The following is a 12,872-nucleotide window of genomic DNA, read 5'->3' as shown; positions in this document are numbered from 1 at the left end:
GCTGAGTGCGGTGTAAAACTAAACTCGCTCACTTACTACCCACCCATTATCAAATTGTCCCATGGCCATTTGCACTGAACGATGTCAAAGTACCACGCACATTACCAGAGTATTGTCCATTGTACTGTCAGCATTAACTGAGCTAGCATATCAGCCCATGAATGATGCTTCCGACATTTTGGAGAGAAAACAGAACAGCTTTCCTCCTTAATATGTCCAGGGCGTAAGAGCAGTACACCTGTGATATTTCACTAATTACGCCGCACACACTCCACTGGAGTACATCTTTCAAATAACAACCAGAATTTATTGCCCCAAATCAGTGACGGTAATAGGGATTTTGGAGGTGTGAAATACTCAATGCCATTTTAGAAAGTGATCAAATGTAACATATGTTATATTTGGTGGTACTTAAATCTCAGGACCGCCTCCGTGGTGTAGTGGTTAGAGCGTCCGCCCGGAGTGCGGAAGGTCGCGGGTTCGATCCCCGACTGCGTCATACCAAAAGACGTTAACATATGGTACTTGTTGGTCCCTGCCTGGCGCTCGGTATTAATGGGTACAACAAGGACTGGTCGGCTCGTCGTCAGTATAATGTGTCTGAGTGGGGTATTCATGCTTCACCGCGGCATGGTATCACAGTGGGCTAGCACTATAAAACCAGCTTAAGTCTGGGCTAGTACAAGCAGCCGCACATACACATACACACGCATGCACGTTGTCATATGAGCGAAATATTCTCAAGCATGACGTTAAACCAAATTCCACCACCACTTAAATCTCAAGATAAGTTGGCGATCGGACCCTAATCTGCTGAGTGGTGCGATCACTGGCTAACACATGAGTCAGAGATATAATTTTAATTTCACTGCAGTATGATAAAGGTTAGACAGTTCTAAACGAAACATGTTTAGAATTCCTTAGGTTCAGAGATCGGATTATAGAGGGTAAACACATTGAACTGACATTGCTGGTTTGACCAACATCTCCAGAAGTCGGGAATCTCTTTCAACTTTTCCATCTGTCCACACTTCTTTAGCACTTTAGTGAGGCAGGGAGCTTCGCTGGTACACGCTGTCTCATGTAACGATCAAGATGATACCAGAGATGTTCAATGGGGTTCATGTCTTAAGAATTATACCCAGTTGTAACGTTTGCTTGAATTATAGTGTAACCCGCTTGGTATATGCGCAATAACCCACAACGTCGTGTATGATGATACAGAGCAAACAAAACTCTAACCAAAAGAACAAAACGTACTTGATTTATTTATCTTTCACATAGTCTTGAAAGAGAGGCTTTCAGGTTGTGTCCTGTCAGTGATGTCCTTATCCCACAGCTTCATTTATCCTACATAGCAACTGAAGGGAGAAACAGAAAATAGGATAAATCAACAACAGCAGGGTGTGTGCGTGTGTGCGTGTGTGTGTGTGTGTGCGCGCGTGCGTGTGTGCGTGTGTGTTTAAAAGTGTTCACTCGTCACGTCGAAGACCCTGTTTCGATTCCCCACATGGTTACAATGTGTTTAGCCCATTTCTGGTGATATTGCGGGAATATTGCTAAAATCGGCGTAAAACTAAACTCACTCACTCACTCCAAAAACATGCTTTTCACGTAATGGACACGGGTGCCTTTGTAGTCTTGGAGCCACAATTTGCTGTGTGATGTGTCCCTCTGCCGGGAAATGATGATCATGAGTTCTGACCATTCGTGACCAACTCGTGTTATTCCGGGACAAGCCGAATAGCGTTACGGAAAGGGGCGAGTGGTGACAATCTTTCACCCTTGATAAAACGGAGATATTGTTCAAAGGGTGTTGGGTTAACTCTTTTTTTACACTGTACTGTATAACTTTAGCGACCGTTCATAATTTATGGCTTGGAGGGATGACGATGATTTTAATTGATTTTGTACATGACATGCAGGGCAGGGTCACTAAAGTGGTTTTTTGTTTGTTTGTTTGTTTTGTTTGTTTTTTTTGTGTTTTTTTTTGGGGGTATATTTATGCTTACATGCTTCTCCACCTCCTCTCTCTCTCTCTCTCTCTCTCTCTCTCTCTCTCTCTCTCTCTCTCTCTCTCTCTCTCTCTCTCTCTCTCTCTCTCTCTCTCTCTCTCTCTCTCTCTCTCTCTCTCTCTCTCTCGCCATGAATTATGAACGGTCCATTAGAGTGTTTTGCCTACGAGATACAGAATAGGTACTTACAGTAGTGCAGGGTTTTGCTGAAAGATACAAATGACGAAAGACGAAAGTTTAGTTGCCCCGTATAACTCCTAAAGGATATATTCATTAAATAAGTGCGGCGTTAAGCAACAATCAATCAATAAATTTCAGTAAATAATGATATAGTCGTCTCTCCTTGAAACCATAAATCAACTACCGCAGGAGAAACATTCCCAGTCCTAACTTGGATCCTTATGCGGTATGTTGTAGTTTCTGTGTTGAAAGTCAGAGAAGCCATTTCGGGGATAGGGGGGACATTTGATGTTCATGATTATTGATATATGCCAAGAGCTGATAGTCGTGAGTTCGAATCTCAGATAAGCCACGTTCCGAGTACGCTCTACACAAACCACCATGCCTAATATCATGTACCCTGACAAGCCTTTATAAAACTGGAATGCATGCAGTGGCGTAATTATAAACTCCATCAATCGCTCATAACATTTGAAACATAACGTACATGTCCTGCAGGTGCACGTCTTGCAGCCTCGACTGTCTGGCTGGAAGCCGTAGTTACACGTGAGAGAACCGCAGTCGATCGGATCGCAGTGGACTGGAAATGACAAGAAAGGTGTTTTTATTCACTTCTTACAAGCGTACATAACACAAGCCAAATAAAGGCTTGTGGTGACTTAACATATGTTATATTTTGTGGACGTCGTGGTGGTTGAGTGGGTAAGATCGCTGCCTTTGAGTGCTGGAGATTAGGTGCCTGCCTCTGACCGTATGGGTTCAAATCCGGCTGAGATTAGAGTTTGTACTTCAGTGAGAAAGCGTACGTAACCCCAAATATAACACAAGAACCTACCTATCTGGACAAATACACCACCCATCTCAACGCATGAACCTATTAGAGTAAAAAGTACTAGAGTCTGAACACAAGCCCCACCCATTTGCAACACATGCACATACTGTCTGGAAGTACAATGTATCTGAACACATTTACCTACCAATTGTCACACAACGGTCGCCGCATATGTGAGGACAACACCTCTGCCCTGCCCCACAGGTCCCAGACCCTAAGCACCTGGGCATGTAGGCACACCCATATACCATTCCCGGGGGATCAGTTGGACACACATCTGGAATAAACAGTACTGATGAAACAGAAAGACACGAGATGGTTTGTGCTGTATCCCTAACAAGTTGAGAAACAGACGGACTATTATGACTGCTACAGGTGATCACTCACTGGTTTGCTTGGTGATGACTTTAATCAAGAGGGCAAAAACAAATTGCATATTGAGGTGAGAATATCATCATCCCAAGTAATGCAAGGTTATCACGTGAGCGTGGTGGGCGAACAGGCTAAAGCGCCAGGCTAGTGATCCAGCGATCTTGAGATCGAGCCCACCTGTGACCAGGTGTAAAAAGCTTGGAGTCAACTTTGTGTGCAGACTCTTTCAGTGTTGTCACAACCCCTAGAGGGGTGACGACTCAGGGAACACTTCTGCAATGGCACTAATGACGGCAGCTTCAAAATCAGTCTGGATTACTTCTGGCGATGGTACCGTACCGGTAACGGTCTCAGTGGTGTTCTTCAACAGAGTAAAAAGTCTCACATAAGTCTGTTTGGTTTTATTTGGCAGCAAAGTAAATGAAACAGGGTACATTTTCTCGTCCACCATACAATCAATGCACAATGTAAACCTGCGCCCACAAACTGGGACATGTGAAGAAAGTACCATCCATGTACAGGGTCACTGCCTCACTCAGAATATCTAGCATATCAGTTGTAGCAAATACGAGCAGCTTGTCGTCAACACCGTCGTCGATGCACAGGAACTGGTCGCCATTTAGGGTCTGAGTCCAAGGTTCTTGCAGATCAACCTCAGCTCGAGACTGACGTTTCACATTTAGTCGATAGCGATATCCATCATATAGAACTTGCTGCCCGCCTCTCTGTGTCGTAATAAATTCTACTCTCTGAAGAAATGCGTTTGCCATTTTGACATCACAACCAACATTTCACATCCCTTACATACTGTACATTCAAACAACAGTACACGGGGAAGAGAACATAACAACATTGCACATTGAGCAGGAAGCCTGAGAGTAGCCACTTTATTAAGGCTTTATTAAAACAACAAATCTTATCAACATAGATATAAAGTGACTTTGATCTCAAACCTATTACAGTAATTTGCATTATTAAGCAACAAACCACTTTAATTAATAAAATAACAAAACAAAACAGTGAACATATTCTTTTGGAGACACTGAGCAGGAAATGTGGGCCATCCCATTCACTGAATGAGGGGCGGATGAGTTGCCATCCTCAATTTCGTTCGGCGAAATGGGATGTAGGCGAAATTGGAACATCCCAAACGATCACCATGATGTCATGAAAACAAAGTTTTACTCCACTCCAAAACGAAACCAGTAGCTGAATTCAACGACATTCGAGCAGCTCATTTCCTTTCCAATACATGAAAGTTTCGCAAATATTCCTCCAATGTCGCATTTACAAGCTCAGGAATTGATGACTGGCCAACCCTTCGAATCCACAAAAACAGTTAGGGGATGTTTTTCCACTCTATTGCAAGTCCTGCAGTGTCTGCGCCTCGGGTTTACGTTATCGTACAAGTTCCTCCTAGATATGTTCTTTTGACTTAAAATCTGGGGATATGGATGGCCATTGTAGAACAGGAATAGGAAGAACAAGGACAGTAGTAATGCATTGTAGTGTTGAAAAAGGACGTGACATTGGTACATGAATGGACCAAGCAGTTAAGTAGTAATCGATACAAAACAATAGTGAAATATATGTAATTGGAACTATTGAACTGATATTGCATTCAAACGAGTATTCATTTTCTTCTAAATTTGCCTGTGTTCACATAACATTCAGAAATAATTTCATTCATTTTATTTGTAATAGGTATGTGGCTGAGAGGGGAGGGTTTATGCGTTATTGTACAAAAACACTCGTGCAGTTCTAATTTTGTCGGCAATGTTTGGCGATTTGTTACATGTACATTTTACACATTATTGTTATGGTTTAGTAGTCAAGTTTTTCTTTAAATTAAAAAAATGTTAAATTCTGAAATTTTGTAACAAAAGTGGGACGGAGAAGTGAGTACTGATAAATGCTTCCTGGCCTCAACCTCGCTTGCAAGCTGCCACTAAAACAGCGTTTCTTCTGAATGTGTCGATATAGCATGTTGAATAATTGTATAACTGTTTCGTCAATGTAATTTTTAATATTAATATTGATATTAACAATGTAGTTTGTTGTGATTTGTCCAGTTTTTAGTTTGAACAAAATGTTCAAATTCTGAAAACATTCATTGGCCCTCACCTCAGCAACAAGCTGCCACCAAAACAATTTTTCATCGGAATGAGTTGATGTAACATGATGTACAATTGCATATGATTAATTTTTGTCATTGTAATTATTTATTTTTAAATTTGAATTAACAATGTAACTTGTCTATTTGTAAAAGAGTTCTGAAAAGAACAACATTGAAAGCATGGCCCTGTAAATTCAGTGTTTACTTTACCCAGTCAATGCCACATGATACACATCGACACACGGACAATAACAAACAACAGACTCTACAACAGACATAAAAGAATTACCGGCAGACTCGACAATAACGGCTGTCGCCACCAGACCTGCTACTAAAAGCTGCAACATTCTTGTACACGTCTGTCTCGCCACAAGGTGGTTCTAGAATACTCGTTTCCAATCTTATCTATAGAACTAGCTTATGGTCACCCACACACAATCTAATACTGGTCTCACTTCTTCAGAGTGTAGAATTATCATATTTATAAATAGTTCAAACATTTCAAACATCAAACATTTCAAAGTTTATTCCAAATAATAAAATAGATTATAAACATTAAGAAATTTCAAACATCCTTTTACGTCAAGAATACGATATACGAACGTAAATAATGTATTGCTTTTAATAATCGATGGCCAAGTGGAAGCCACGGTGGCAGAGTGGGTAAGATTGCTGACTTTGTGAGCTTGCAATTAGGTGCATTATTCTGTGAGAGGGTTGGGGATGCGAATAGGAATCAACCCCCCAAAGAACTAGAATCTGTACTTGACTGAGATGCCAAATCCTAAATATCACATGCGTTATATTTGATTAAATATTCATGTCTATTGTTAATAAGTGTATACTGTCTACCAACATACAGGCGCGAGGCTTCAACCACGACGGGCTGTGTATACTGTCTACCAACATACAGGCGCGAGGCTTCAACCACGACGGGCTGTGTATACTGTCTACCAACATACAGGCGCGGGGCTTCAACCACGACGGGCTGTGTATACTGTCTACCAACATACAGGCGCGAGGCTTCAACCACGACGACGGGCTGTGTATACTGTCTACCAACATACAGGCGCGGGGCTTCAACCACGACGGGCTGTGTATACTGTCTACCAACATACAGGCGCGAGGCTTCAACCACGACGGGCTGTGTATACTGTCTACCAACATACAGGCGCGAGGCTTCAACCACGACGGGCTGTGTATACTGTCTACCAACCTACAGGCGCGGGGCTTCAACCACGACGGGCTGTGTATACTGTCTACCAACATACAGGCGCGAGGCTTCAACCACGACGGGCTGTGTATACTGTCTACCAACATACAGGCGCGGGGCTTCAACCAACGACGGGCTGTGTATACTGTCTACCAACATACAGGCGCGGGGCTTCAACCACGACGGGCTGTGTATACTGTCTACCAACAACATACAGGCGCGAGGCTTCAACCACGACGGGCTGTGTATACTGTCTACCAACATACAGGCGCGAGGCTTCAACCACGACGGGCTGTGTATACTGTCTACCAACATACAGGCGCGAGGCTTCAAACCCACGACGGGCTGTGTATACTGTCTACCAACATACAGGCGCGAGGCTTCAACCACGACGGGCTGTGTATACTGTCTACCAACATACAGGCGCGAGGCTTCAACCACGACGGGCTGTGTATACTGTCTACCAACATACAGGCGCGAGGCTTCAACCACGACGGGCTGTGTATACTGTCTACCAACATACAGGCGCGAGGCTTCAACCACGACGGGCTGTGTATACTGTCTACCAACATACAGGCGCGAGGCTTCAACCACGACGGGCTGTGTATACTGTCTACCAACATACAGGCGCGAGGACAGGCGCGAGGCAACCACGACGGGCTGTGTATACTGTCTACCAACATACAGGCGCGGGGCTTCAACCACGACGGTAATATGTGTATACTGTCTACCAACATACAGGCGCGAGGCTTCAACCACGGCGCGGGCTGTGTATATCTGTGTATCTGTCTACCAACACAGGCGCGAGGCAGTGTATACTGTCTACCAACATACAGGCGCGGGGCTTCAACCACGACGGGCTGTGTATACTGTCTACCAACATACAGGCGCGAGGCTTCCCCAGAGATCCACTCAGGAGACACTGCAACTAAAGGGAGAAGACAGAAGGATGAATGATAATCAAAGGGTATCTGCCTGTGACTGTGCGTGTTTGCATGCTGGTGTGTGAGTTGTTTTTTTAAAATAATGTTGTTTTACACCGCAACAAGATATGGTCCAGCTTTCTGACAGCGGCCTGTAAATAATCGCATCTGGGCCCATGTATTTGCGATGACCTCGGATGATGTTGACCTATTCCAAGCCGGAATCTCCATGAGATGGGGCTTAATGAAAGGAAATATGCAATGAGTTTCTTCAAATTGTTTCTTCAAAAGGGACATTTGTGGTCTTCGTTCCACAATTTGTCGTGTCACCTGAGATGTGGTGATCTTTGACTTTTATCTGACACCTCTGATAAAACTGAAATATTGCTCAAAGGGGTGTTAAATCAATTTCCTTCATTCATTACACAGTACAAGAAGTGTTTAGAGTATGTTGAGTACCAGACATGAAATAGGTACTTACGGTAGTGCAAGGTTTCGCTGAAAGATACACAAAGACAAAATATAATCACCCAGAACAACGCCACATGTTATATTCATTAAATAATTATATAATCGTCCCCTCTGGAAACCATTCATCAACTGTCGTTGGGGAAACATCCCTAACTTACATCCTTATAGTTGGGGTCTGTTGTAGTTTCTTTCGGTCTGTGTTAAAAGTGAGAAATGCCATTTTGGAGATATGGTGAAATTTGGTGTTCATCATTATTGGACTTCTATGCCGTCCCCACAGCATAGAGCTGATAGTTGTGAGTTCAAATCTCAGAAAAGTCTTGGTTTGTCGGCGCCACATTCCGCCTACGCTCCACACAAATTACCTTCCCCTATTACCAGGTACCATGACACGCCATTACAGAACTGAAAAGCTGTGGCGTTAAAATAAACTCCATCAATCGCTCATAACATTTGAAACGTAACGTACATGTCCTGCAGGTGCACGTCTTGCAGCCTCGACTGTCTGGCTGGAAGCCGAAGTTACACGTGAGTGAACCGCAGTCGATCGGATCGCAGTGGACTGGAAATGACACGAAATATGTTTTTTATTCTCTTTTTACAAGCGTACATAACACAAGCTTAATAAAGGCTTGTGGCGATTTAACATATTATATATTTTGTGGGAGTCGTGGGATTGAGTGGGATTGATCGGTGCCTTTGAGTACTGGCTTTTAGGTGCCTGCCTCTGGGAGTGTGGGTTAAAATCCGGCTGAGATTAGAGTTTGTAGTTCAATGAGAAACCATACCTAACCCTAATTTTACCATGACTTCAGTATATACTGGACTGTGATTGGTTCATGTAAGTCATTGAGAGGTATATAATCACGTTATAAACCTCAGATATTCCAACACAGTGTGTATTTTTTTTTAATAATCTTAATAAAGCGGTATTGTAGAATGGAGATAAACATGCTGTATTGAAAATCAGAGGTATAATAGAGGTATATAACGAACTATTATAATTTCGTTATATACCTCCGATTTTCCAACATTATATGTTTATCTCCTAAATATAACATATAAATATAACCTACCTATCTGGACACATGTACCACCCATCACAACACATGTACCTACCAGAGTAAAAAGTACTAGAGTCTGAGGTGAGGTGAGGTGAAATTGGATTTAACGTCGTGCTTGAGAATATTTCGCTCATATGACGACGTGCATGCGTGTGCGTGTGTATGTGCGGCTGCTTGTACTAGCCCAGACCTAAGCTGGTTTTATAGTGCTAGCCCATTGAGATACCACGCCGCAGTGAAGCATGGATACCCCACTCAGACACATTATACTGACTCCGAGCCAACCAGTCCATGTTGAACCAATTAATGCCGAGCGCCAGGCAGGGACCAACAAGTACCATATGTTAACGTCTTTTGGTATGACGCGGCCGGGGATCGAACCCGCGACCTTCCGCTCTCCGGGCGGAGGCTCTAACCACTACACCACGGAGGCGGTCTACTAAAGTCCGAACACAAGCCCCACCCATCGCAACACATGCACATACTGTCTGGAAGTATCTGAACACATTTACCTACCAATTGTCACACAACGGTCGCCGCATATGTGAGGACAACACCTCTGTCCTGCCCCACAGGTCCCGAAGCACTTGGGCATGTAGGCACACCCATATATCATTCCCGGGGGATCAGTCGGACACACATCTGGAATAAACAATACTGATGGCAAAGTAAGACACGCTGTTGTGCTGTACCCCTAACACGTTAACAACAGTCGGGCTATTATGATTGTTTCCAGGTGAGCAGTCACTGATTTGCTAGATGATGACTATAATCCAGAGGGCAAAAAAATTGCATGTTGAGGTGCGAATATCATCATCCCCAGTAGTGAAAAGGTGTCATATTCCCCATGAATCCATGCAGTTCTGGCAAGTTCTCAAAGAACGTATCCTTCAGAACACGACAGCATGTATATAAATTAACGCGGTCACTTTTGTCATGAAAACAAAGTTTTACTTCACTCCAAAAGGAAACCAGTAGCTGAATTCATTGACATTCGAGCAGCTCATTTCCTTTCCAACATGCACAAAAGTTTGCAAATACTCCTCCAATGTCGCATATGACAAGCACAGGAAGTGATGACTGGCCAACCCTTCGAATCCATAAGATTCCACAAAAACAGTCAGGGAGTGTTTTTCCATTCTACTGTAAGACCGAAAACACGTCATGCAATGTCCTCAGGCTTAAGTTGTTTTACAAGTTCCTCTTACACATCTTCTTTGACTTAAAATCAGGTGATATGGATGGTCATGGAAGAACAGGAATAACAAGAACACGAACAGGTGACATTCAATAGCAGTCAGGCATTGCAGGGTTGAAAAGGACGTGACTAATACATAAATAGACCAATGATTTCGTTACGGTAACCAACGGTACTTGCCAGGGACGTGTAGAAAGGCTTTTTCCAGTGTAAGAGATGACTGACAACACTTCAAATCTATCTGCCAAACATTCATTACGTCGCCTCCATATCCCTCCTGTCATGTCTTGTCATGTCATGTCATGTCATGTCAATCTCTCTGTCCTCCAACAACAGTCCTCTCCTGGTGTAACTACCTGAGGGAAGTCGACCTGTATCATAAATTGTAACTATGTAATGTGAATAACGAATTGCCTGCTTTTGAATTTGGTGCTTTCTTTTTTAAAATAATAATGTAATGAATATATATGTTTCAAAGTAAAACTTATTTGGACTTTGGACCTACAATGTTTATGAATGCAGACTTGATCTCGTCACTATATGGCTGGAATAATGCCGATGTGACGTGAAGCCCAACTTAACTCACAACCACTGATGGCGACAACATCCATTTCTTCACCTCTGAAGGTGCCAAAGTCTTCCTGGGAGATTCAGTGGCCTTCTGACTTCTGACAAACAGTCACCAACCTCCAAATGGCCAATGGCATTGTTTCGTTGAGACATGAAATTCAATCAGTCAATCAGCATTTACGAGGCCACAGGCCACATTCTCTTCTAAATGTGTCTGTGTTCACATAACATTTTGAATAACTTCATTCATTTTATTTTTCTTACGTATGTGGTTAAGAGGGCAGGGTTTATGCTTTATTGTACGAAAACATTCTCGTGCAATGCTAATTTTGTCGGCAATCTTTGGCGATTTGTTACATGTACATTTTACACATTTTCGTTATTTTGTTAATTGTACCAGTTTTTAGTTTTATCAAGATGTTCCAATTCTGAAAACGTGGTAGACATTTTGTGACAATGATGAGACGGAGACACTGAAACAGTCATTGGCCTGTACCTCGTCTACAAGCTGCTACCAAAACACTTTTGCCTCGGAATGTGTTGTACAAGTACATTTAAATTGAAATTAACAAAGTAACTTCCCGGTCCATTTGTAAAGAAGTTCTGAAAAGAAACAACATTGAAAGCATGGCCCTGTAAATTAAGTGTTTACTTTACCCAGTCGATGCCACATGATACACATTTACACACGGACAATAACAAACAACAGACTCTACAATAGACATAAAAGAATTACCGGCAGACTCGACAATAACGGCCGTCGCCACCAGACCTGCTACTAAAAGTTGCCACATTCTCCCTGTCTTGTAAACGTCTGCCTCGTCACAAACTGGTTAAAGGTTAGAAAACCCTATTCTAATCTTATCTGTAGAACTACTACACCCTCGCCGACGACACAACACGTGTTAGTACTTCACCAAAAGGACTTCAAAGGCTGTCGATATTGTGCATGCCAATATGCCAATAAACGGCGCTTAACTTACAATCCTGCAAAAGGTACAGTCATCATTTCTAATAAAAGTAACCGTAAAATTAAAACTGTAAACTACACTCTTGGCCACTCAAAGCAGGACTGTCTTGTTACATGTGAGTTCATACATCACTGACATATAACATACTTTTTTGAGCTTAGCATTTTCATATCCTGAACACAGAGCAGACTTGCAATTATGCTTGGAAATGTCCTCACGAAATATAGTCACAAAATAATGTTTGCTTTGTATACAAACACGCCTATGATTATTACAACCATAATACTATGAAAAATTATTACCTCTCCAAAATAACTTTGTACAACGTATGTGTTTTATTCGTTTTGAATGTTCTTACTGTCGTCTTTTCAGAAAACGGACTGGAAATATAAACAGTTCCGGCGAAAAGGGTTGTTACACTGAAGTGAAATGAAAATGTGTAAGGATTGAACTATGTCATGCTATGACCAATCCAGAGACGTGTTCCCTCAGCGATGTGTGGGTTTAGGGACTGTCGAGTCTGGAGAAGGCACACAAATCGCTTAACGTGCGCTCCATGGCGTCAGGAGATGATGACACACAACATCATCCTGGCAACAGCTTGGAATTAACAGAATTAAGGCCTTCATATTAAATACCGTGTCCGCTGTACGCAAGAAGTCAACTCACCCACTCATCACAAGTACGATTGGGCAAATAGTCAAATGCTCACCATTTCGAGGTGCAGAGATGCATTAGGTGGCTGTTCCTGTTCCTGTTCGAATCACAGTTGACCCTTGATTATGACCGTACGATACTTTGATGGATAACAACTGCTTTATTATATTTTCATGCAATCTGTTTGATTGGCATTTTTGAATTATTATTCAAGTTGATGAATAGTAAGAAAGGTACGATACTTTTATCAATAAAAACTTCTTTATTATAGTATTATTATTCAACTTCTA

The 12,872-nt window shown here is 42.4% G+C and overlaps 2 protein-coding genes across 2 annotated transcripts; both read right to left on the bottom strand.

Moving 5' to 3' along the window:
* Positions 1 to 1,251: 1,251 nt before the first annotated feature.
* On the bottom strand, positions 1,252 to 5,934 carry LOC124281738. Its single transcript, XM_046717708.1, has 5 exons — positions 5,805 to 5,934; positions 3,173 to 3,304; positions 2,683 to 2,775; positions 2,205 to 2,221; positions 1,252 to 1,361 (listed from the first exon to the last, which is right to left on the bottom strand). The coding sequence occupies exons 1-5, from the start codon at positions 5,860 to 5,862 to the stop codon at positions 1,329 to 1,331; spliced, it is 333 nt and encodes a 110-aa protein (XP_046573664.1). The 5' UTR covers positions 5,863 to 5,934; the 3' UTR covers positions 1,252 to 1,328.
* Positions 5,935 to 7,479: 1,545 nt separating this feature from the next.
* On the bottom strand, positions 7,480 to 11,833 carry LOC124281757. The gene is made up of 5 exons (XM_046717730.1): positions 11,691 to 11,833; positions 9,703 to 9,828; positions 8,592 to 8,684; positions 8,133 to 8,149; positions 7,480 to 7,656 (listed from the first exon to the last, which is right to left on the bottom strand). Exons 1-5 carry the CDS (start codon positions 11,746 to 11,748, stop codon positions 7,480 to 7,482), a joined length of 471 nt encoding a protein of 156 aa, XP_046573686.1. The 5' UTR covers positions 11,749 to 11,833.
* Positions 11,834 to 12,872: the final 1,039 nt, after the last annotated feature.

The sequence above is a fragment of the Haliotis rubra genome, unplaced genomic scaffold, assembly GCF_003918875.1.
Source record: "Haliotis rubra isolate DU_JTF1 unplaced genomic scaffold, ASM391887v1 Scf289, whole genome shotgun sequence".
Lineage (NCBI taxonomy): Eukaryota > Metazoa > Mollusca > Gastropoda > Lepetellida > Haliotidae > Haliotis > Haliotis rubra.
The sequence above is the reverse complement of the archived record's forward strand: the minus strand, read 5'-3'. Positions and strand labels throughout refer to the sequence as shown.